Below are 23,887 nucleotides of genomic sequence, written 5' to 3'. Positions count from 1 at the left end.
TAATTCACAAGCTAATCTCATAACAGTGAATTTGGCCAGCAAACTTGTATTGGAGATTCGCAATCATCCTATCCCATATCCATTGGGATGCAAAGATGAAGGCAATCAAACAATGTCAAAATAAATTTGTTGTAACTTTGTAAGTGCTTAATTTATTGAAATGGAAATGGACATAGTACACCTTAACGTATGTGTAGTAGTGTTTGGAAGCCCCTACATGTATATGAAGGATGTAGTGTTCATGTGGAGAACCAACCAATACCGCCTAATCAAGGATGGGAATTCCTATATCATCAACATGCATAAAGGCAAGTCAAAGATCTCACTGGTAAGTGCCAACCAAGCCAAAAAGTTGATTAGTTCCAATAAAAAATGTGTTTTACTTTTCTTAATAAAAAATCAGTGTAATGATGAATTGGTAAGAGTAAAGGCAATCTTGGAGAAGTATACTAAAATTCAAAAATATTAGCTAGAGTTGTTACAAACTTATAGAGAAGTGTTCCAGGAGCCTAAAGTGTTACCATCCAAGAGAGAAGTGGAGCACAAAATACAATTATTGCCAAACTCTCGATTGCCAAATATTGGGCTACATAGACAATCCATTCTGGAAGCAAATGAAGTGAAGAAGTAGTTGCAGCAATTGCTGGAGTAGGTGTTATTCAACCAAGCACCTCACTTGTGGGCCACCTATCATATTTGTGCCAATGAAGGATAGGACATGGTGAATGTGTATCTACTATAGAGCGATGAACAACATTACACTCAAGAATCGGTACCCTCTACCCAAGATGGTTGATTTCCTAAATCAGTTGGAGCATGCAAAATACTTCACCAAGTTGGATCTCAAATCTGAATACCACCAAGTACACACCAAGGAAGAAGACACCTAGAAGACTACCTTCAAGACAAGGCTTGTACGAATGGTTGGTCACGCCATTTGGTTTATGTAATGCAAAAGCTAGATTTACGAGATTAATGAATGATGTGTTATGCCCATATCTATATTCATTTGTTATAGTCTATCTAGATGATATACTAGTTTATAGTGTTATATGGGAGAAGCATATTTCACGTCTCATGCAAGTGTTAGAGACTCTGAAGAAGCACCAACTGATGTCTAACCTCAATCAATTTGAGTTTGCTCAACAATCTTTGGTGTATTTGGAGTATGTGATCGATGGAGGAGAACTGAAGATATATCCCGCAAAGATGGAGGCTATGATGGAATGGCCAATTCTTGCAAATTTCACTAAATTTAAGAGCTTTGTTGGGGAAATACAATAACTTACGGAAGTTTATAGCTCATTTTCAAAAGTAGTTGCACCACTGCATGCCATAACACTGAGCAGTAAGAGTTTTCTAGTGGGAGAATAATCGGCAAAAGGATTTTAATGAGCTAAAAAGAAAGATCAGTCAAGCACCAGTTCTAGCATTGCCAAACTTGCAAAAGCCTCTCAAAGTGGAGACAAATAAAAATGGATATGCCAAGGGAACATTCTTGATACAAGGAAGAAGGCATATATCTTATCATTCTAAAATGTTACATGGGGTGGTTCTCAACTACCCTACAATGAACTCCATGCCTTAGTTCAACATGTCAATAGGTGGAAGCACTATCTAATGGGCAAGGAAACCATCATCCACACCAACCGTTACAGTATGTGCAGACGTGGAGCAAGCTATAGCAAACCAAACATTACAAGTGGATAGGGATTTTACAGCAATTTCATCTAGTCATTAGTATAAGAAGGGTGGCACAAACAAGTTGGCAAACATGCTTTCAGGGCCACCCACATCCAAGATTACAGCTTTTGGAAACACTAATGCACATGGAGCCTTTTACCCATGATGCATACAAAGAGACATACACAGGAGATGAGGACATCAAGGAGGTGTTTCAACAACTACAGGGCCAAATTCCTATAAAAGAAGGTACCAACAAGGCTGACTATCATTTCCAAAATGTGTTACTCTACAAGCTCGACAAGCTCTATGTTTTAAAAGGTGAACGATTTCAACTTATCAGAGAGGCTCACACCTCCAAGGTTATAGGACATTTTGGTGTTGGGGAAATAGTCGCCAACTTACGAAGGTATATGTATTGGCCCACAATGCTAGAAGATGTAGCATGATACATTAGAGAATGTATAACTTGTTGTACTAGCAAGCCCAGTAACAAAAAGTAAGGTCTATACCATCCCTTATCGATACCCACTAGACCTTGGCAAAGCATTTCCATGGATTTTGTGGGATGCTTACCAACAACCAACAAGGCGCATGATTATCCATTTGTGGTAGTTGACACACTCAGAAAGATGTGCATTCTCATGCCTTACAAAAGGACCATCAAAGGACAAGAAGCAACAAACATGTTCTTTGAACAAGTCTGGGTGTACTTTGGGATACCAAGATGCATTATCTAAGAGAAGGATACCAAATTTCTCAGTGCATTCTGGACTACACTGTAAGAGAAGATAGACACTAAGTTGAAGCGATTTATATGTTAATGTTAGGTATGTTCTATGCTAATAGCAAATTTACTTCAATTTTCCATATTAGCTCAATATCAATTCCAGATTAGCGATCACATTTAGCATGATAGTAAAACGCAGATAGAACATAAACATAAATTGCAAAAAACAAGCCAAGACAAGAGGACACAAGATGTGGCGCCAGCCGGGGACAAACCCCAATGTGGGGAAACCCTTGATCAACTCTTCTTATGTTCTTCAATAGTTCGACAGAGAGAGAGATAGTACATATACATCAGAAGTCAACACTTTGACTCATCAAAATAAGAGTAGAGATCTTCTCTAAGAAGATGACACATGAGGTAGCAGATCTGAACTCAGGTGATTCCATCACCATGCTGTACCTATCATTGTGTTGCACCATCACCATGCCCATCATCACTGTGTTGCACCATGCTACATCATCACCATGTCCAATCACTGTGTTGCACCATGCTGCACCATCACCATGTCCAATCACTGTGCAGCACCATCACCATGTCCATCATTGTGTTGCACCATGCCGCACCATCACCATGTCCAATCATTGTGTTGCACCATGCTGCACCATCACCATGTCCAATCACTGTGCAGCACCATCACCATGTCCAATCATTGTGTTGCTCCATCACCATGTCCATCACTGTGCTGCACCACGTTGCACCATCACCATGTCCAATCACTATGTTGCACCATGCTACACCGTCACCATGTCCAATCACTATGTTGCACCATCACCATGTCCATCACTGTGCTGCACCATCACCGTGTCCAATCACTGCGCTGCACCATGTTGCACTATCACCATGTCCAAACACTGTGCTGCACCATGCAGCACCATCACCATCTCCATCATTGTGTTGCACCATTTACATCACTGTGCACTATGCTTTTATGTCAACAGTCCTAATCATATGTTGTCCAATCATGCCTTGCTGAACACACATCTTCCAACACTCTACTTCACATCATATGCTTGAAGTTGGACACTGTCCAAAACAGCGGTCAGATTAGGCATCATATGGCTGTCCTCTTTCCAGCTTATAGGAATCCTCTTCAAATACGGCCTGCATTTAGAGTGCATTCGAACTGTGACTAGGGCATACACAGAACTATTGACCCTAAACGCTTGTAGAATCGCAGTTTAGGACATGGAAAACCTCTTCTTAGGATAGCGTATCCTCTTGAGGATTTTTCCCTTCCACTAAAACCCAAAACAGTGGAGAGAAATATCATAAGAGGTGAGTCACAAATGACTTTCAAGGCACCTCTATTTATACTAAAACGTGGAGGACAAGTGGGGGTTATTTGGTTGATGGCCAACCTTGACGAATTGTTACATAACAAAAATAAATTCATATCTCCATGAATACTTGTCAGAATCGAATGATCTTTAGGTCAATCCTACACCTCTCGACGAGAGGAATCCAAAAAAAATATCAGCTGCCATGAATAAGAAGACCCACATGGAGTTTGGCCCTAGTTGCCAATTTTAACACTCCCTCTCAACTAGGGAGAACTCCATCTGCTAATCCATCTGCCAGACTTTACTATCTCCGCCATCAGTGCCCTGCACTACTCTGTTTAATTATGAAGAAGAAGAAGTGATCGAGAATGTATCATACCATCCTCTACTAACCCAAAGTCAGTCCCATGTAAAAGAGAGTGTCTCATACCACTCTTACTAATCCGAAATCAATTCCAAATAAAGAGAGTGTACCATACCACTCTTACTGACCCAAAGTCAGTTCCAATTGATCCCAAATCAATATCATCCTAGCATAGCGAGTAAGGTAGTAACACGATACGTCCATTGGTACTACTATGGTCCCTATCCTCATTTCCCTACTCATTGGCTAGATGAGAGGTACTTCCCATGAGTCCCAGACTGCATGGGTAGGAAGTCTCAACCAATGTTGCATTAATCGTTATCGGGATAATATCGGCACGAGGAAAAAATTGGAAACAATCGTAATTATCGGGAAAAAATCATTTGGTACAAAAATATTCATTTTTTTTTCATTTTTTTTCAATTTTTTTAATATCTAAACTATCTACAACATAAAATAAATACATTGACACATAAATATGATAAAAGAACTAATATATAAGATGTTTAATATCATTTCTAGTGCTAAAATCACACATAACATTGAATCATGTCCTGAATAATAAGTCCTGACTCTGAGTCCCAACTCAGCCTCAAAATATCAACAAAAAATATAATAATGTATCTCATCATATCATAATGTCATATACAATAAAATGAAAAAAATAACTAAAGTCTAATCCTATTGATTTCCTCTGCCCCTCTTGCGAGAAAATGCCACAACTTTCCCTTCCCCTCTAGATGTAGATGTTGGTGCTGGTGGAGTTGGCAGTGGGGTTTGCTGTGCTCTAGAAGCTGAAGAACTAGAAGTAGGAGCTATAGGAGGTAGACCACGTCCTCTACTGGTGGCAGGGGTAGCCCGAGAAGGTGGTGTCACCTGGAAACATTACAATCTCCCAATCCTGAAATCCTGAAAAACTGATAACTCTGCTGGATTTTGAATGACATCTAAAATTCTATTTTCTCCATATGAAATCCAATGAGGCCGGAACCACTCTCAAACATCCTGAGTCATTTCATGGTAATGTTAAAAATTTAATTAAAAGTGACATTCTCCTTAATCTTCATTTTCATCCTTTTACTTTAAGAATTTAACATTACCATGAATAGCATATCAATACTAGGGCCTAGACTTGATCATTAAGCTGCCCCACTCAAAAATTATTTGTTTCTTTCAAAAAAAATTGCATTTCGAACATTTAGCATCCCTTATAAAACCACGCTGCCCCAACCCTCGGCGATAAATTGGGAAAAAAATCGGGATTTTTTCAAATTATCGCGATTTTTTCAAAATTATCGAGTATAAAAAAAAATCCGCAATTATTATTCGCGATAATATCGGCTTCGGGAAAAAATCGCGATAAAACGATATTAGCGCAATTTTCACAACACTGACTCTCAACAGGAGAAGGATGAACCACTCATCCTGCCTACATGTCGCCAGGGGTACCCCAGGGGAACGCTGAACCACTCACCCTGTACACAACATATCACTAGGAGAAGGCTGAACCACTCACCTTATGACTGTGTCTCGGCAGGGGAAGGATGAACCACTCATCCTGCCTACATAACAGACCACTAGGGAAACGCTAAACCACTCACCCTATGGTTGCTCATCGCTCCAAGATGTACCCCCAAGCCCCCCGGAGCTCCCAGAGCTCAATGTCCATATCATACAAGACCCTTAGGAGAGTCTCTCCACGACTCCTAGTTGTTCTCAGAAAGTCAAGAATTTGACCTTTCCTAGGGGCTTCGACAGAATATTAACGCCTGCACATCAGTCACAATGTGGTGGAGCCTTCTTGCTCCTCGATGTACCATAACCCAAATAAAGTGGTACATGATGTCGATATGCTTGGAGAGATCATAGAAAACCGGATTCCTCAACAATCGAATCCCCCTCTGGTTGTCACAGAAAATCACGATGGTATCCAGCATGTGTCCAAAGTTCCAAACAACTCACTGAAGAGCTTCCACAACCAGACAGCTTCACACAAGGTCATACTCGTAGCTATGTATTCAGTCTCAGCAGTGCTCAAAGCAACCGACTTTTGCTTCCTGCTCATCCAAGATATCGAAGCAGAATCCAAAAAGAACCAGCACCCAAAAGTGCTCTTGCGATCCTCCACAATGCCTGCCCAGTCAGAATTCGAATAATCATGCAGCTTCACATTTCCGACAGTGTAATCTCAATCCATGAGAGATTGTGCCCCAAAGATATCTCAGAAGATTCTTGGCACCAATCCAGTGAGGCTCAACCATATATGAGCTCAACATGCTAACTGCAAAACATATATCCGGACAGGAGTTCACCCAGAACATCAATGCTAGTATGAGTTTATGAAACTCAGAGGCATTTCCCAAATCAGGTTCTGGCATCACTACCACATAACTTCTAAACGTTAAGCTCCATCGAGGTAGTCATAGGCTTGCAGTTCACCATTCCAAATCCGAAATCCAACTCCCTCTTACTTTTTCAAATGAGAGTGTTTGTACCTGTCAGAGAAAGGTCGTCCTCACAAGGTGCCAGTATGAGAGGTCTATCATCCACAACCTTCAAGCAATGGTTTTGGATCGGCTTCACTCCTAGAGAATCTCAGCTTCATCAGACAGCTATCAATCCTCTCATATCAAGCCCGGGGTGTTTGTTCTAAGACATAGAGAGCTTTCTTCCACCTGCATACTTGAGATTCCCAATCATGAATCTCAAACCCCTCAGTTTGTTCGACATCTGAGGTCTTGCTACATGAGGGGAATGGTCCCCTTGTAAGATTTCCTTCGGTACATCTCGGACATGTACCTTCATGCTCTTCTTGAATTCAAGCATCTCTGTCACCATCTGACTCACATCGGGTAAGGTCTTACAATGAAGATGAGCAGCCCTCTAGTGCCATTGAAGAGATGTGTCACACAACATGGTCCCCAATGGACTTCTTGCAACTTGATACAAATTTCCAATCCCTGAACCCATGAGTAAAAGCATCTTGAAAATTCTATTTTCAAACACATACCTTTCCATCAATGAATGCCACCTTGAAACCTTTGACTTCCATTGCCAAAATGGACACCAGGTTCTTCTTGAGATTGGGTACATAAAGAACTTCTTTTAAATGAATCGTGTTACCCTCATTCAATTGAGGGGTAACATTCCCTACACCCTTTCCGGGATGGGTGGCATCGTCTCCAAGAATAATCTCCACGATTGTCTCCTTCTCTATCAAATTAGGGAGAGATTCCTTCTATCCGATGAAGTGCCTTGAAGCACTACTATCAATAAGCCAGATTCCCAAAGAGTCTGGAGTTCCTTGCTTTCTCTGAAGAGTCGGCCATTTCCTTGATGACCTGCATTACCTGTCATTCATCTAATCATTGAAGATGTCCTTAGAATGATTGTTATCATCATCAAGTGATGTGTCCCTACCATTTGGACACTCCTTCGCATAATGGCAAAACTTATTGCAAGCAAGGCATTTGCCTTTCCTTCCACCCTTAGATCTGTGCTTATCATTGAAGTGATCTTTAGGTAGGCCATCAGATGCTTCCGCTGCACCACTCGGATATTATTCTCTGCTTCAACTTCACCCTTGTTAAATTTGAAGAGGGATGAGGAACCCATTGAGCCTTTTGTCCTTTCCAACTGTCTTCGGTGATTGCTCTTTCACTCTTGATTGGGCTTTGTCTTCACCTCAACTCTGATACCATGTTAATTTTACGTATGTTCTATGCTGATAGCAAATTTACTTCAATTTTCCATATTAGCTCAATATCAATTCCAGATTAGCAATCACATTTAGCATGGTAGTAAAATGCAGACAAAACATAAACGTAAATTGCAGAAAACAAGCCAAGACAAGAGAACACAAGATGTGGCGTCAACCAAGGACAAACCCCAATGTGGGGAAACCCTTGATCAATTCTTCTTATGTTCTTCAATAGTTCAACAGAGAGAGAGGTAGTACATATATGTCAGAAGTCAACACTATGACTTGTCAAAATAAGAGCAGAGATCTTCTCTAAGAAGATGACACATGAGGTCGCAGATCTGAACTCAAGTGATTCCATCACCATGTTGTACCTATCACTGTGTTGCACCATCACCATGTCCATCATCACTGTGCTGCACCATGTTGCATCATCACCATGTCCAATCATTGTGTTGCACCATGTTGCACCATCACCATGTCCAATCACTGTGTTGCACCATCACCATGTCCATCACTGTGTTGCACCATGCTGCACCATCACCATGTCCAATCATTATGCTGCACCATGTTGCACCATCACCATGTCCATCATTGTGTTGCACCATGTTGCACCATCAACATGTCCAATCACTGTGCTGCACCATCACCATGTCCAATCACTGTGTTGCACCATGCTACACCATTTACGTCACTGTGCACTATGCTTTTATGTCAACAGTCCTAATCATATGTTGTCCAATCACGCCTTGCCAAACACACATCTTTCAGCACTCTACTTCACGTCATATGCTTGAAGCTGGACACTGTCCAAAACAGCAGCCAGATTAGGCATCATATGGTTGTCCTCTTTCCAACTTATAGGAATCCTATTCAAATATGGCCAGCATGTAGAGTGCATTCGGACTGTGACTAGGGCATACACACAATTGTTGTGAGGTCTCTTTTAGACCAGCGTGTAGACCTCTCTTTAACTGTGTTAGGGTTGTCCTCCTTCATGACTACGTTAGGCCTTAAGGTCATCTCCATAGGGAATTTAGGCAGTGTCTTAGGATCTCTTATTGCTATGTAGAAAGGTCCCATTTAGGACAGCGTAGAACCTTGTGTAGATCCACCATAAGAGTTGTCCTCCATGTTATGCTTCTACCATATTAGGACAGCGTTAGGGCTTTTACTTAGCTGTAAGTAGGGCTTCTTCATATCAGCGTTTAGGGCTATTGCAACCAGCATATAAACCCTTGTTTGACTGCGTTCTAGTAGAATTGCGGTTTAGGACATGGCAGACCTCTTCTTAGGACAATGTATCCTCTTGAGGATTTTTCCCTTCCACTAAAACTCAAAACAGTGGAGAGAAGATATCACAAGAGGTGAGTCACATATGACTTTCAAGGCACCTCTATTTATACTAAAACGAGAAGGACAAGTGGGGGTTATTTGGTTGCTGGCCGACCTTGACGAATTGTCACATAACACAAATAAATTCATATCTCCATGAATACTTGTCGGAATCAGATGATCTTTAGATCAATCCTACACCTCTCAACGAGAGGAATCCAAGAAAAATATTAGCTGCCATGAATAAGAAGACCCACATGGAGTTTGGCCCTAGTTGCCAATTTTAACATTATAACATTCCATCCACATACAAATGGGAAAACATAAGTAGTCAACAAGACTTTGATGCAGCGTTTGAGGGGTTACAATTAGAAGCATCCGAAGATTTGGGATGAAAATCTTATCTATATATAGCACTAACAAGTCACCTTTTGAAACTTGCTTTCAATATTTTCCACCTTCGCGCTTGGATCTTGTATACGAACAACAAGGAATGAGGGAGGACCTCATAGGAGATGCAATATGAGCAAAAAAAATTGTTGAGAAGAATAGGCAAATCCATTTGCAAGTATAGGACATGTTGAAGAAATCACAAGAAAAATACAAGGCCAGACATTATCAACACAAAATAAATAAGCCATCCAAAGTGGGAGACACGGTTTGGTTACCATTGAACAAGAAAAGACTATAAGGTCCTATAGTAAGAAGATCAAGGCTCTGTGGTATGGTCCATTTGATATATTGGAAAACGTGGGAGATAATACCTATAGATTGGGTAGTCGGTATACCCTCATACATGCACATTTGCTCAATAGCGAATGTGGAAAATCTCAAAAAATGGAGCATGTCCTACCTTCAATAGAGAACTTAACACCAGATGCTCAAGTAGAGTTAGCAGAGGACATAGTTCCATAAAAGAGGTCTAGAACTACAAGACAGGGACAGCATGACCTTTGGCTGATTGGGATGAAATGACAACCTCCAGGCAAAGTAAAGTGGTACTATGGAGAGAGTTTAGAGAAAAAAAATCTTCACCTCATTCAATAAAGCTTTTGGGAATGCGAATTGCTGGGCAAGGGTTCAATTTTCCAGTTACAGTTGTAGGAAAATTTTATTTGTCTAAAAAAGCAATTCCAACAGGCAGAGGAAGCAGCAGCGCAGTATTTTCGTTGAGCACATTTCTTGTTTGGGCGCAGAAGGGTTTTGCAACAGTTTTCTATACCAGAATCAGTGTCAAGTGGAAGAGAAATTGCGCACACAAAGGGAATTTCTCTTAGAGGGTTTCTAGCTTCAGAAATTCAAATTTCCTGTTGCAAAAGGAAGTAGCAACAAGCAAATTTTCTCACCCCAAGGAGTGTGAATAGCAGAGCTAGCAGTCGAGCAGGAAATGGAGGAGATTCTTGTTTATTTCCTAGTGTTTGAGTTTCGCATATTTTGCAACTTTCTACAGATGGTTGTACGAGATTGCCAGAACAATCTATGCGAATTAGCCAGAATGCAAATCTGGGCAGCAAATCAACTTCCAGTTGCCGGAGACAAGTGTCGGAGGAAGTATGAGTTATCTAGTGCGAGTTGCAAAGCGAAGGGTCCAAACCAGGGACTAGCTTTTGTTACCCACCACCTGTGGGTAGTGTATATAGGAAAAAATTCTCCTAAATGGTCCTCAGCCAGCAGCCCCTTGCAGCCACCAGATAGCTCGATGTGCCATTATCTCTACCACATGAGCCAGCCATGCGGTCCCTCGACCACTTGTTATGATTCTATGTTTGAAGGTGAGCCTCCCGACCTCGAAGGTATGGCTTTTCAATCGTATAGTTGAGTATTTTTCCTTACTTGTCATGGGCACTTTTGGGCATGCAATGGTGGGCGGATTCAGGGGAAAGAATGGGCTAGGTTTGTACTCTTGTCTCCACTACCCAATTTCGTGGTTAGCCTTGTATCCTAATCCCGTGGGATTTCCTTTATTGGCCATTAGTTTTAGGGTTGGAACTACATGGGAAATCTCAATTTTGTTTGCATGGTCCCGCTTCCCGACATCATATACATCACTCTTTTCCACTCATTTTAGCCCCATTCATCTCTTTTCCCATTCAGGTCCACATGTGTCCATTGGGTTTGTTGCCACTCAAACCAGCAGGGGACCTAAAGGGGTTCCTAAGAAGGCAACTGCTAAGTTAAGGGCAACTGTGGAGGTTTAGCTCATTGTCACCACAACTAAGTCTCCTTGCTCTTTACGGACTTTCACTGATGGGAGGAGTCTCGGTAGTGTATGGATTGACTTGTAAAGAATATGTCAATGGATAGGTGAGAAGTGACCCTGAAAACCCTTTCCCAAAGATGGAGTGAAGAATGGAGCTTGTTTTCTCTTTAAGCAAGGGACTTGGTCCACCGGGGATAGGGTGTGGGGATTCGAGGGTTGAGGGAGAAAGGATATGCTTATGAACAAGTTTCTAAATCCCTATAATCCTTGGGAAACTTGGATTCCCAAATGGTCCTTAACATATAGTCTTTATTGAGAAGTGGGACCACACGGGGGCCAAGTGGACCCAGCCCAAGTTTGGGGATGGAATGTAGCAACCAATGATGCTCGTATCATGGACAAGGTGAGGGGAAAGGACCAAACAAGAATACTTTCTTCAAAAGGTTGAATTGATCCTATTGAGGTCTAGCCTTGGGGATGCCTAGGCACAATTCGATCCTAGAGCTATGGCTTGAGATTCCCGGACATTCCACCATTAGAATTGTCTCAAATTTGAAGGAGAGGGAGGCGACCCACTAGCGCAGTAGCCTATAGGAGATCAATTTTTTTCCGTGGGTCCATTCCCTGGAAATTGATGCCCTAGGTGACCTAATGGGGCTAGACTTCGGGAAAATGGTTAAAAGAGGGTTGAAATGATCACCCTTTTTGAGGGATCGGTGCCTAGTTCACTTGGGGATATGGAGTCAAGGATAATGATGAGTAAGAACTTGGTTTCTTGATCAAGGAGGCTCGGAAAGTCAACTTCGTCCAATGTTGAGAGAAAGAAAAGAAAAGTGACCTTCAAGCATTTATACTTCAAAGAAAATGATGCAAGCTTCTCGAGATAAATAAATCTCTAGGACATTTCATTCATATAACATTGGCCCATACATTAAATTAGCTAAAACATGCTCAATTCCACATTTCGATAATGCAGCAACTAGCCCTAATTTTAGCAGTATGCAGCAACAAGAATAATAGCATCAAAATTTACTTATAACGTTATACAGTATATCCAACCAGCATTTCATTTGCTTAATAAATCTCCAAGACAAGAGAAATAGCCCAAGTTCATACATCAAAATTCATCCATCTCCAAAAATATCCACCAAGGAAAAAGTGTGAAATTCACTATGATTAGAGGGATCCCAAGTCAAGTCATAATACAAATGAGTGTATCTAACATCAATATATAGCCTCCCAAGGAGTTTGAATTAGCCTATGGGCCTACATTAGCCCCTAATGATAAAATAATGTGCAAATAAGATCCCTATTGGTGACAAGCCCACCAAACTAGCTTACAAATGTAAAAATAAGCCTCACAAGGGGCCAAATAATAATATGTGTATGTCGTAGGGCCCTCCAAAGGCTCAATAATATCCTGAAGTGCCATATTGAGGAATAAATTCCTCGGAATATGATGGACAAGGGGGTGGCCCCTTGTTCTCCAAGTAGTAGACCTGTGGTGCTCCCAGTGGGTATGAGGGCACATAAATGACCCCATGGGTCACTAGATGAATCGGAGATGCTTGTAGATCCTCTGCAAGGGTCCAAGTGGTGGAATGAATGTTTCCATGACATCATACAAGTGTTGGAACACCTACCAAGAGTGTGGGGCTCCTGTGGGGGCCTGTTGGGCATAGTGTGTTGAAGAATCTAGGGCAATTAGGTGTAGAGTGATTCTTCGTGACAAGATAACAATTTGTGAAGTATTTTTACAATTTGTCTTTGTTAGCTTAATCCTCTTCTTTGCTTATTAATGCATGTGTGTGTGCTTCATCATACTGCTATCAAAACATAAAACAAGAACACAAGATGTTGGCTCTCTGTCAGGGCCAAAACCTCTCTTCTCTTGAGAGGAAAACCCTTCAGTAAGTTTTCTCTTATTGAAGCTTCTTTCTTGATAAATGCCAAACCCTAGACCCTTGACTAGAATATTCTCCAAGCACAAGTCAAGCCCTTTCAAGATTACTTCTTCTTGCAGCACTTCGTCCTCCTCCTTCTAGCACTAGGTCTTTCTTCCTTCGGCACTTCTTCCGACAACTGTAGAGACCTTGTATTGTACAATCTAGAATGTTCCTTGAGCTTTTCTTCCTTCGCTTGTGATGGAGCCTTTCTAACTTAAGGAGATGACCTTGTTGTCTCCCAACCGAGCCTTCCTCTCTTTTACAAATATTGCATACTTGGAGCAGTAGTAATGAAGACCTAGTTCCTCGCACGTGAGAGGGAATCTCCTCAAAAACTATGTCAAACCTCTCCTTCTACCTTTGCTTGTATAGCCTTCTTCCACGCTTGAGTGAGAGGCCTAGTAGGCCTAGTTTCAACCTTAATCAATGAGATTCGGTTGACTGTAGGTTACTGTTGTCATAGCCACAGAGACAGCTCTTCTTTCTTCGCACATATGGCTATAACTGGCCCTTTAACACTTCGGTTTGCTTCCTTCTTTCTTCGTTGCCTTGAAGACCCTATTCTTGTCTTCTTATTAACCCTTACTTGGCTTCCTACCCTCGTTAATTTCAGAGATGATCTTCGCTATCTTTAGAGGAGTGGACAACCTCTATATATAGAGGATTGTTCCTCCTTTAGGCCGACTTGTAGGCCGACTTGCAGTTTTGAGGCCGACTTGACTTTCTTTATTGCGATAGGGGCTTTTAATGGTGTCATTGCTTATTTTGATGGTGTCTTTGCTAGGAGGAGACTTGACTTTGCTTGGAGGTGTCTTCTTTGACTTTTATACATAAATATACATAATGTAACAGACCCTTAAGGTCTTCGATATAATTCTTTTGACTCTTTGACTCACCTATAGAGCTTTGACATGTGCTAGACCTACCTCAACGAGAAAGAAACTCATTGACATATATAATAAAATAATATTTCTCTTCTTGAATAAATACAAATATCAAAAGTACTTTTATGAAGATCGAACCTAGTTACATTTCCATCAACATAGTGTACCAAGCATATCACCATCATCCCAAAAGTGGATCGCTAGTAGTCTTTGAGCATCCATGAAGATCCGTGGAGTGTTGTCTGCTGCTGTGGAGGCCCATGGCTCTCAATACACGCCCTATATGCGCCAATGTAGACCTTTCGAGGTTAGGATCCCATATAGGGAAACCAAACCCAAATGGAAACCACCAGTGATCCTACATAAGATCCAATGCATCCCCTAGGCTTCCAGTACAACCAGTCATTAGAAGAATCAGGTAAAAGAGCTTACAACTCATGGATAACAAAGTGGGCACTTCATAATGGCATGCCCTTCCATAGTGTGCTTTGGCATGTGCTAGTGTCTCCCAGCTCCTAAGGGGTTTAGCCAAGTATCTTATTAGGTGGTTTCAGTGCTTAGAGGGGATAGTATGTCCAAGGTAAGCCCCTCTAAAGGGGGTGGCAAATGAAAAATAAGTGAGATAAAATAGGGAATGAGAGGGGCAGACTTGAGCCACATAGTGGTACATAGGGGTAGCTAGATAAAGGGAAGCCCAAACCTGGATATGTAATGTATAGGAGGGAACAGTTGTGGTACATGAAATGCCCCGTCCTTGATTTTTCCACCCTTCTTTATCTACCTTTTTAACTTTTATGAATTTTCTTTGATTAACTGCTCGAGCCTCAAAGGACAAGAGCATAATGTGTAAGATATAGCGGTGGTTACCCCTTTAAGGTAGGTCGGTTCATTGCCCTCTAAGGGTTGGGACAATCATGGGTTCCTGAATGGTAAAGGAGGCTCATCTAGTGCCTATGGAACCAAGGTGATGGCCATGGATGGGGTAGGGCTCATGCAATGGCTTTTGCCCACGTGGTGATAGTCCTTAAAAATTAAATTTTAAGAGGTCCCAGGACTAAGGTAAATTGATTATTTTGCTAAATTTTAAGCCTTTGGTCGTTGGGGTTAAGTCAAAATCAAAATTTTGAAGAAATTAATTCAAAATTTAATTTTTGAATTAATTAAAATGCATTTAATTGAAAAAATCGAATTTCCTCGAGAATTTAAAATTTCAACGGATGAGATTAAAAGAAGTTTTGATCCTCATCAACGGTCGAGATTGAGGATCACTCGAACAAGCCGTTGGAGGATTTATCTTTAAATAGGATGTCATTTTTCAGTCAATTCATCCGACCTTTGAGTCGTGTGCTAAGCAAAAAGCTCATATAATTTTTATTCGGATAATAAAGAAAGACTTTGGGGTTAATTTTCGTCAGTATTACTTTTCAGGGAAACACTGTAAGATGTGTCATTTTTCATGTGTAAACCTTTTTTAGCCATTGATAATAGCTTCTGAAGAATGATTTGAGTACAGGTATCTTGACCAGTCTCTGGGGTTTAAGTGATAATTTGAATTTGAATGTAATAGCAGGTATCTCTATTTCTCTGAATTTTATTATCATTTTCTCGCTCTGTTTTGATGGCTGAATTGAGTTTTGCAGGAAAGTCTTGATTTTTAGATCATTGGGCGTTCGAGGAAGTTTTCAGTGGGACCAGCCAACTCCCGATCTGTGTTTTCTAAAGAGCCCAGATTAATTTGATCCCAGGCTTATCATAAGATTGTTACTGGTGATGCATGAAGGGTTTTGAGCTCATTACCTCCTTTAAGCTTTAAAATTTTAAATTTTTTACGTGCGATTTTGATGAATCTGGTTGTTGAGGGCTTTAGATTGTCAGATCTGGGAGCGGCGTTGGACTCACACTCCCCAGATCTGATAGATCTGCCACTCCTATGCATAGATCTGTAATTATTTTTGGTTTTCTGACTTGGGTTTTGCTGGGTTTTAGTTTTATCATCTTATATATCGTTTGGGTGTTTCTTGTTGTCTTGCAGCTACAGATCTGAAGAAGAAAACTGTGGAGAGTCCAGATCTAGGCCCTAGAGGGTAAGATCTGGATCTCTAGGGTTCATCAACATCATTTTTGCAGGGATTCTATCCAGATTTTTGCAGTCCAAGGATTTAAATTTAAATTTTTTATTTTTGATCTAGAAATTTTGTGAGGGTTTCAGGGTTAAATCTGAAGCAGGTAGATTCAAAATTTTAAATTAAGATTTCTGGAAATTTTTTAAAGAGGTTTTGGTGGATTTAAAGAAGTTCTGGGCCACAATTTTTGCAGATTGATTTGCTGCCTGGTTTTAGGGTTTATTGTGCAAATTTCGAAAAAAATTACAGCCCTCGTTGTCAATGCTATTCGTCCAGCGTTCGTCTATCTGAAGCCTGCAAGAAAAACGAAATCTGCTGCCATACTCCTCAAACATGTGTCCAACTTGACCTGTGTTTTCTCCTGCATTCGTGGCTCTCACTCTCCCTACGTCGTCCCTCATTCTGTCTGCTGCTCCTTCCACGCATTTTACAGTTCTCCTTTAGCAACCCTCTCCTTGCCATTGACCTGCAGTTGTTTGCATACCTTGCGTCCATCCCTCACAGCCACCATCTTGCATTACGATTTCCTCCCTTGGTGTTCGTATTCCCTTTCCCATCGTCCCTGCCCGGCTCCTTTCCTCCTTTCCATTGTCCAAACGCACACAAACATCCGCGCCATCCCTCTCGGCTTCCTCTTGTTGAATTCACTCACATACCCTTCACGTTCTTCAACAAAGGTCTCGCTGTTTCATCCATCCGATGGCTTCCATTCTTCCCTCGCCCTCAACGCTACCTCTACCTTCATATCCCCTCGCTGCTTTGTCCCTGCTCATTGAACTCCTCACCCACATCCTCTTGCTGCGGCTACAACTCTCCACAACCTTTCCTTCATCTGCAAAACCTGCGCCTCTTCTCCTCCACTGTCAAGTTGATCTCATGTCGTCATCCTACACCAACAGCAAGCACACATTCGTTTTTTTTTATTTGAGCTTCAGTTGTATTTTATGATACTCAGGGTTAGTTTCTTTTTACCCGATTTATTTTTCATTCAATTTTTTTATTATTATTATTTCGTTTGTATATAGTTAGGGTTAGTGTATGCACATTTTTTTTAGTTTCATTTGATTTTCGACTTAGGTTAGGCCCCTTTTATTTTTTAAATTCGATTTTATTTTTTCATTTTGTTTTATTTTCGATTTGCTGTTTTGACTTTTATTTTTTAACATTTTGAATTGATTTTGATTTTCTTAATTTTTTTTATTTGATTTTGATTTTCTTTTTTTTCTTTTTTTTTATTTATGGTTTTGATTGTATTATGATTTTCATTAAAAAATCTAAAACATTAAAAAAAATATTTAAAAAAAAAACCTAAAAAAAAAAATTATGGTGACTAAAGAATAAAATAAATTAAGGGATTTGTGCTTAAACATTAAAAAATAATAATGTGGCCTTCGGCCCATTAAAAATTCGATTTATTAACCCGTTGATTTGTTTTACTTCTTTATTTTTCACATTAAAGCAATTCGTCTAAGGAATAATTAAATTGTTTATCTAAAGTTCCTTGGTTTCTTTTCATGGTAAGTAATTTTTCTATGGTCAAGGTGCGATAAATGTTTTAAATTATATTGACTATTGGAGAAAGTTAATTGTTCTAGATCTGGATTCCTAACGAAAATCATTCTTCTGTAATCTCTTGCATGATACAGTTTTGGGCGTTTATATTGATTATTCATGATTGTCATTATTCGTCACATATTGGAAAATTGTTTTGGATAACTTGTTTTATTTAGTGGATGGTTAATTCAAATATAAAAGGCACTAGTCTATAGTCATTTATATCTTGTGATTGTGTCTTATTTTGATTTATCTATCTTAATTGACCGAGACTTGCTATAGATTCATCAAGTTGTCCATCATTAAAATCTCCTAGAGTCTGTGTTTCACAGGCTATCCTTACCCATTTACCTTGGGGACTACCCCCTTGACTTGTCTAGGAGAGAGTCTAAACGGAGTATAAGGATTAAGAGTGACAGCGCTTACTCTGAGAGTTGTCGCAGTGCCTAGACACTTTGTGCGACAACGAACCCAAAGTCAAGTTTCCCAAGTAGTACCACCCTAAAACCAAATGGTCAATAAAGGAGATCCCACGGGGCTAACATCCAAGGGTAACAACCAAAAGAGATCAAGAGACAAGAGTACAAACTAAGCCCACTCTTTCCACCAATTCCCCCCATCAATCCATACCCATACGTATCCATGATAATTAAACCCAATACTCAATTACGAAATGACAAGACATACCTTTAGCTTCAGAAGGCCCACCTTCAAACATACGATCAATACAGGTGGGTGAAGGACCACATCGTTGGCTCAGGTGGCAGAGAAATGGCACAACGAGCTAGTAGGAGGCATCAAGGGGTTGCTTTCTGCCAGTTGAGGCTCATCATAGAGAAAAAAATTCTCCTGGGGATATCACCCACAAAGTGATGGGTAACAGGGTCCACATAGGGTTAGCCTCTCCCTTCCCTCGTCCACACCTTGGGTCGAGCCTGGAATCTCCTTCCTAAGTTTTTAACTTACGAAAAGTACATTGATTAATTATTTTATTAATGTTGACTTTGGGGTAATGTTTACCTAGGGATAAATATTAAATTATTTAAGTGACTTAGATCTAATCTCCATCATTAATCTACAAAGGCTAAGATTTAATCCTAGCCCTTATCACTTTGGAGATTAGGAATTTGTCCTATGGAAAAATTATAAAGAGAACCTATGGGAGAGGATGGAGACACACGAGAAAAATTCAGATAGAGATTTTCTAAAATATTTGCATGAGTCACAGTGCAGATTTGGTAAGCGAAATTCACAGGTTGAAGAAATCAGAAAAGTGTACAGCTAGGGGTTTGAGTCAGCACAATTTTGCAAGTGGAGCAGACAAGAGGAGGGCTGAGATTTGATTGAGAGTGAGGCCGAGGTGTGCGGCAAACTAGGAGGGGCCGAGAGGGTTGAAGCCACACAAGAGGAGAGCTGAGATTTGATTGAGAGTGAGGCCAAGGTGTGCGGAAAACTTGGAGAGGCCGAGAGGGTTGAAGCCACACAAGTGCGGGATGAATTTTTGGGGGCCAATTTTGCCAGGTTCCATTAGCTGTATCTTCTATGAATTTTCAAAGGGTCATTTTCCCTGGTAAGGGAGCCTATAATTTCTCTGAGAAAAATTAATGAAGAGAGACTGGAGAGTTAAAATAATTGTTCTTCTTGTCTGATTTTTCTAGGTTATTTTCTACAATATTTTTTACCATTGTTTGCTGAGTTAAAGTGTTAGAGAATTTTATGTTTGTAGTTTTACTGAGGAAAAAATTATTTACTGAGTAAAATAATTTCTGAAGTTAAAATAACTACATGAGACATTTAATCTAAAACTGGCATTTGAAAAATAACAAACTTGCATACCTTGGAGTGTAGCACTCCAAATGCGTGAACCTACTTGTGACTTTGTAGGTTGCTTGCAAGGGTTTAGGCCCACATATGTATTGTTGGCCTCACTTACCTCTCATATATATAGAGGAAGAAGAGAGTCCTTTCATAACTTATTATCATTCTTGGGCACTATCGTGTTAGATATGTAATCAGAGGAGCACTAGTATCTCACTCTCTCTTGTTCATCTTCATTTGTATTTTACCTCTCTTGTTTAAGGAACTAGGGTTTCTTGGAGATTTCTAGGGTTAGGGTTTCTACCCTAATGAGGCAAGAAGTTGAGGCTTGGGATAAACCCTAGATTGTACTTGTTCAAGTGGAGAAGAAAACAAGACCTCTTGCTGAGGAGGCTCGCTAGTGTTGATGCTAGTTTGTGGAGAATCTTTGGTGTTGGCTAGGGTTTTTCTTGGTTTTCCCTATCTAGGGTTTTGGAGAGCTAGAGGATTGTACTAGTCTTGGTACGAGGCTACATGAATTTCATCTTTAAATATACATATGAAGTTTTCAACTCTCCAACAATTGTCTTACTGAATATTTGATTTTCAGCTATCTATTTATTCATGGTTTGGTAATTTCCAGCATGAGTACGTCTTGCTGATTTGACATAAATTAAGGCTGAAATTGATAAGTGATTTAACATTAATTTGAAGAAGACGGAGCAGATGTACTTCTGTAATTATTGCTGTTATAAGGTGATTTTCAAATCTTATTTTTGCATGATAAGATTGCCCTACAGAGCTGAAACTCATTGATTGGGGCTGTTAAGAGGTGAAATATTGTCTTCTGTTGCTTTTGTTTTTTCATATTTCATAACAGCCCTAAGGCTGAAAACTCACAGGGTCAAGATCCAAGAAACCTCTAGGAAAGAGGTGAAATTTCTGAAGTTGCATTAATTGCTTTAGGTCAAAAAATTTCTACACTATCATGTGGAAGTTCTATGGACATCCGCTGAAAACCCACTTTACATATCTGGAGAGGGGTAGAATCGTAGATAGGCCTGGAAAATGGGTTTGTTAACAAGCAACTGCCTCCATACAGTACAAGAGATCCATGAAGCCAAAATGACCCTCCAAGAGTTTGGATATGTTTTAGGGGTCAATAGTTAGGATACTTTAGGTGTAAGACCTTCAATAATGTATTCACAACCATCTTGGTGAAAGGGAAGGAACTTCTCGAAATGGTGATTGAAGTGGGTTCTCGAAATGGTGATGGAAGTGGGTCCCTGGTTTTAGGCCACTGAATACCCAAAACAACATCCAACCCTCCAATGTTTGTGACATAAGTCATCCTTAAGTATGATCATCCGCTATAAACTCCATATTGTGCACCACACCTTCACAACGAATATGTTTGTGGCCTGAGAAGCTGATACTGAAACATTCAGAAGCATCATGAAGGAAGCCCAATCATTTAACATGTTTCTTATCAAGAATGTAGAGTGTACTTCTAGGATCAACCAGAACAAATAGTTTTGTTTTTTAATATAGGCATAAACCGTGAAGGTATCAAGACTACCCAATAAAGCCGTTGCAGCAAGGGAGAGCAAGGGTTACTAGTTACTACAGGTGGACTCTGGAGGGATTGGTCTTGTGGGTCAGAGTCATTATCTGGTTGTTCAGGGGAGAGAATGAACTCTACTAGAATTATGTGTCTTACTAGACTTGGCATCTGTGATCCTATTGGAACAAGTCCATCCGGTCTCATCGACATTCATTTCCTTCAATCTAGCAATGCCCAGCACCATATAGTTTAGTCAAAACTCGCTTTGGGCATTGGTCAATGAAACAATCGCTTGTACAGTTTAATAAGAAATTTTGGGCGAACGGTTCAACAACTCATGAAATAGGAACAGGCCCTTGAATTCTGAAGGGCCAAAGTTGAAAGCTCGATTTGTCCAATTAAAAATTAGTCTCAGTTTGACTCAGTTTGTGCTTGTCGGACATCAATGACCACTTGGGCACGGTTCTATTGTAAATTTGTACGTCTATCTGGTCAATTAGTTATAAATATGAATATGTCCCGTATAAGCAAAATGGCTAGAGTTTTCTTAATCTTTGTGGATGAATATAAATATGATAACTCCTTCTCTATATAAATTGAATGGTTTGTAAAATTTTCAAAAAAAATAATATTTAACATATATATTACAAAAAAATACCCAGAAAACTTTACTTTTGTGAAACCTGTAAATTTTCATGTTCGCTTTGCGTTTCTTAATTCTGGTAACACTGGCCTAGTGTTAAGAATGTGAATGTGGTATCAGAGAATGGGCTGCTCGGTTATCCTAGAACATGATTCGTGATACATAAAACATCTGCTTAGATCAATGCTGACACGAAATGCTTAGTAATGAGAACCCTTGACCATTGTTTCTACCTCTCCAAAACAATTACTTGAAATTTTTCAAGGGATATGTCAGTGGTGTAGAAAGTTTTATATTTAAGAAATGTGAGGACATAGGTCAACTGAGAGTGTTACTGATTATCGAGTTGGAAGGGCACCACTACGGTCGGATTGGTTTGTAAGCCTCTCTCAGTCACAGGACGAGTGGTAATCAGGGAGGTGTAAGCAATCCGCCGCGGCCATCAAATCAACGGGTCCACAGGGTATTTTATGTTTATGCATTTCTGTCGTTGTATTCACGAAGTCAGTTTTCCTAAGATATCTAAAACCCTGTGAGGATATCAATGTAAATTCTAAAAGTCTCGCTGCGACATTATCGATAACAACATAAGATATGACCAAATGGTGATCTAGTTTCGGTGAATTTGATAAGTCAGTAGAAATTGGCTAGCAAAAAGTATTGAAAGGTGAAATTAAGGGCTTGGTTTTTGTACCATAAGTAAAATTCATCAATAGGAGAAAATGAAAAACGGACTAAACGTATATAGAAAATTTATTACATTAAACCAAGAACTGCAAACATTAGTGTACCTCCGCAGGAATGGTGGATCGACAGCACGGTTAACAGGCAGAAGACCCGTGCCGGAGGGATTAACCACGCTAAAAACTTGACCTAGAAATGCCGGTCCTCTCTCACTTCCCCACTCAATTCCATCTGAGGGAAGCCTTGGTGCTACTGAATTCCTCCTCCTGAACGGCTTGCCTCGCTCTATATTATTATTATTATCCTTATTATCAATATTAATATTATTAATACCATCGCCCGGTGACAGTGATGAACGCAGCAGTGGCCACCAAAAGTTGGAAACCAACATGCTACTGAACGGCAGCGGTGATTGAACCCCATACGTCCCGGTGAGGCCCTGCCCATCCTGCCCCATTTTGCTTGGAAATTCTGTAAAAGGAGCTAAGAAATTGTGAACAACAGAATCCATAAAGCCCGACATAGAGTCCGCGAAATTATCAAATATTGTTAGTGGTTTCAGTTGCAGTGTCGGTCCATTAGGCTTGGGAGAATGTCTGAATCCTTTAAAATCCCGAAGGCCGTCATAGTCGGACGCCATGGCCAGCTGACGAAGGGAAGGGTTGGGACTGGTTTTCTGCGGGTCTCGGCCTTGTCAGCAATATATTTGCTTGGTCTTCTCAATTAGTAGAATAAAATAAAATCACCGGAAAATAGGTGTGATATATATATAGATGAGACGTTTGAATCAAATTACACATATATATATAGGTTTTGAAAAGTTTTCAGAGATTATATGGGAACATACATTTTGAGGGAACAAATATTTTATTATATTTAATTATTAAATAAGATATAATTTCAAAAATAGGGTGGAAATTTAATTAAAGCAAGGTAAATTTGTGATAGGGATTCAATTATTATTTTTTTTAATGTTATATATGATTTTTTAAATTTAGAGATATATAGTTATTTTTTATTAAAACTTTTATAATTTAGGTTGATTTATAATTGGGCAAAAAAATTTAGCCTTCGTATATGGTTTTTGGATCGCAATAAAACTTTATTTATATCTCAAATTTTTAGAATTTTTCTTAATTTTTTTTAATGGGAAAGAGGATCTCTTTGCTATAAGATTAATTTATTATAAATAATATTTTCATTCATATGAAAATACAAGATATATCGGAGAGCGAAGTGATGGCCGGAACAATCAATAGGGTTTCAAATCTCGTTTGTGATGGCATGTGTGCTTACCTCAAGCGAGCAGAGTGTCTTATGGATCGGGCGACTCAACG

The 23,887-nt window shown here is 39.9% G+C and overlaps 1 protein-coding gene across 1 annotated transcript in view; it reads right to left on the bottom strand.

Moving 5' to 3' along the window:
- Nucleotides 1-23,316, bottom strand: part of LOC149159896 (uncharacterized) — a 69,605-nt gene extending 46,289 nt beyond the window's left edge. Inside the window, exon 1 of the mRNA XM_089434459.1 lies at nt 22,658-23,316. Within this exon, the coding sequence (XP_089290585.1) occupies nt 22,658-23,190 (533 nt within the window). The 5' untranslated portion in view covers nt 23,191-23,316. The remainder of the gene's footprint in view (nt 1-22,657) is intronic.
- Between the last annotated feature and the right edge of the window lie 571 nt (nt 23,317-23,887).

This window comes from Pinus tabuliformis, chromosome 5_2 (genome assembly GCF_031772625.1).
Source record: "Pinus tabuliformis cultivar Carrire ecotype Pingquan chromosome 5_2, CPIR1, whole genome shotgun sequence".
NCBI lineage: Eukaryota > Viridiplantae > Streptophyta > Pinopsida > Pinales > Pinaceae > Pinus > Pinus tabuliformis.
The sequence above is the reverse complement of the archived record's forward strand: the minus strand, read 5'-3'. Positions and strand labels throughout refer to the sequence as shown.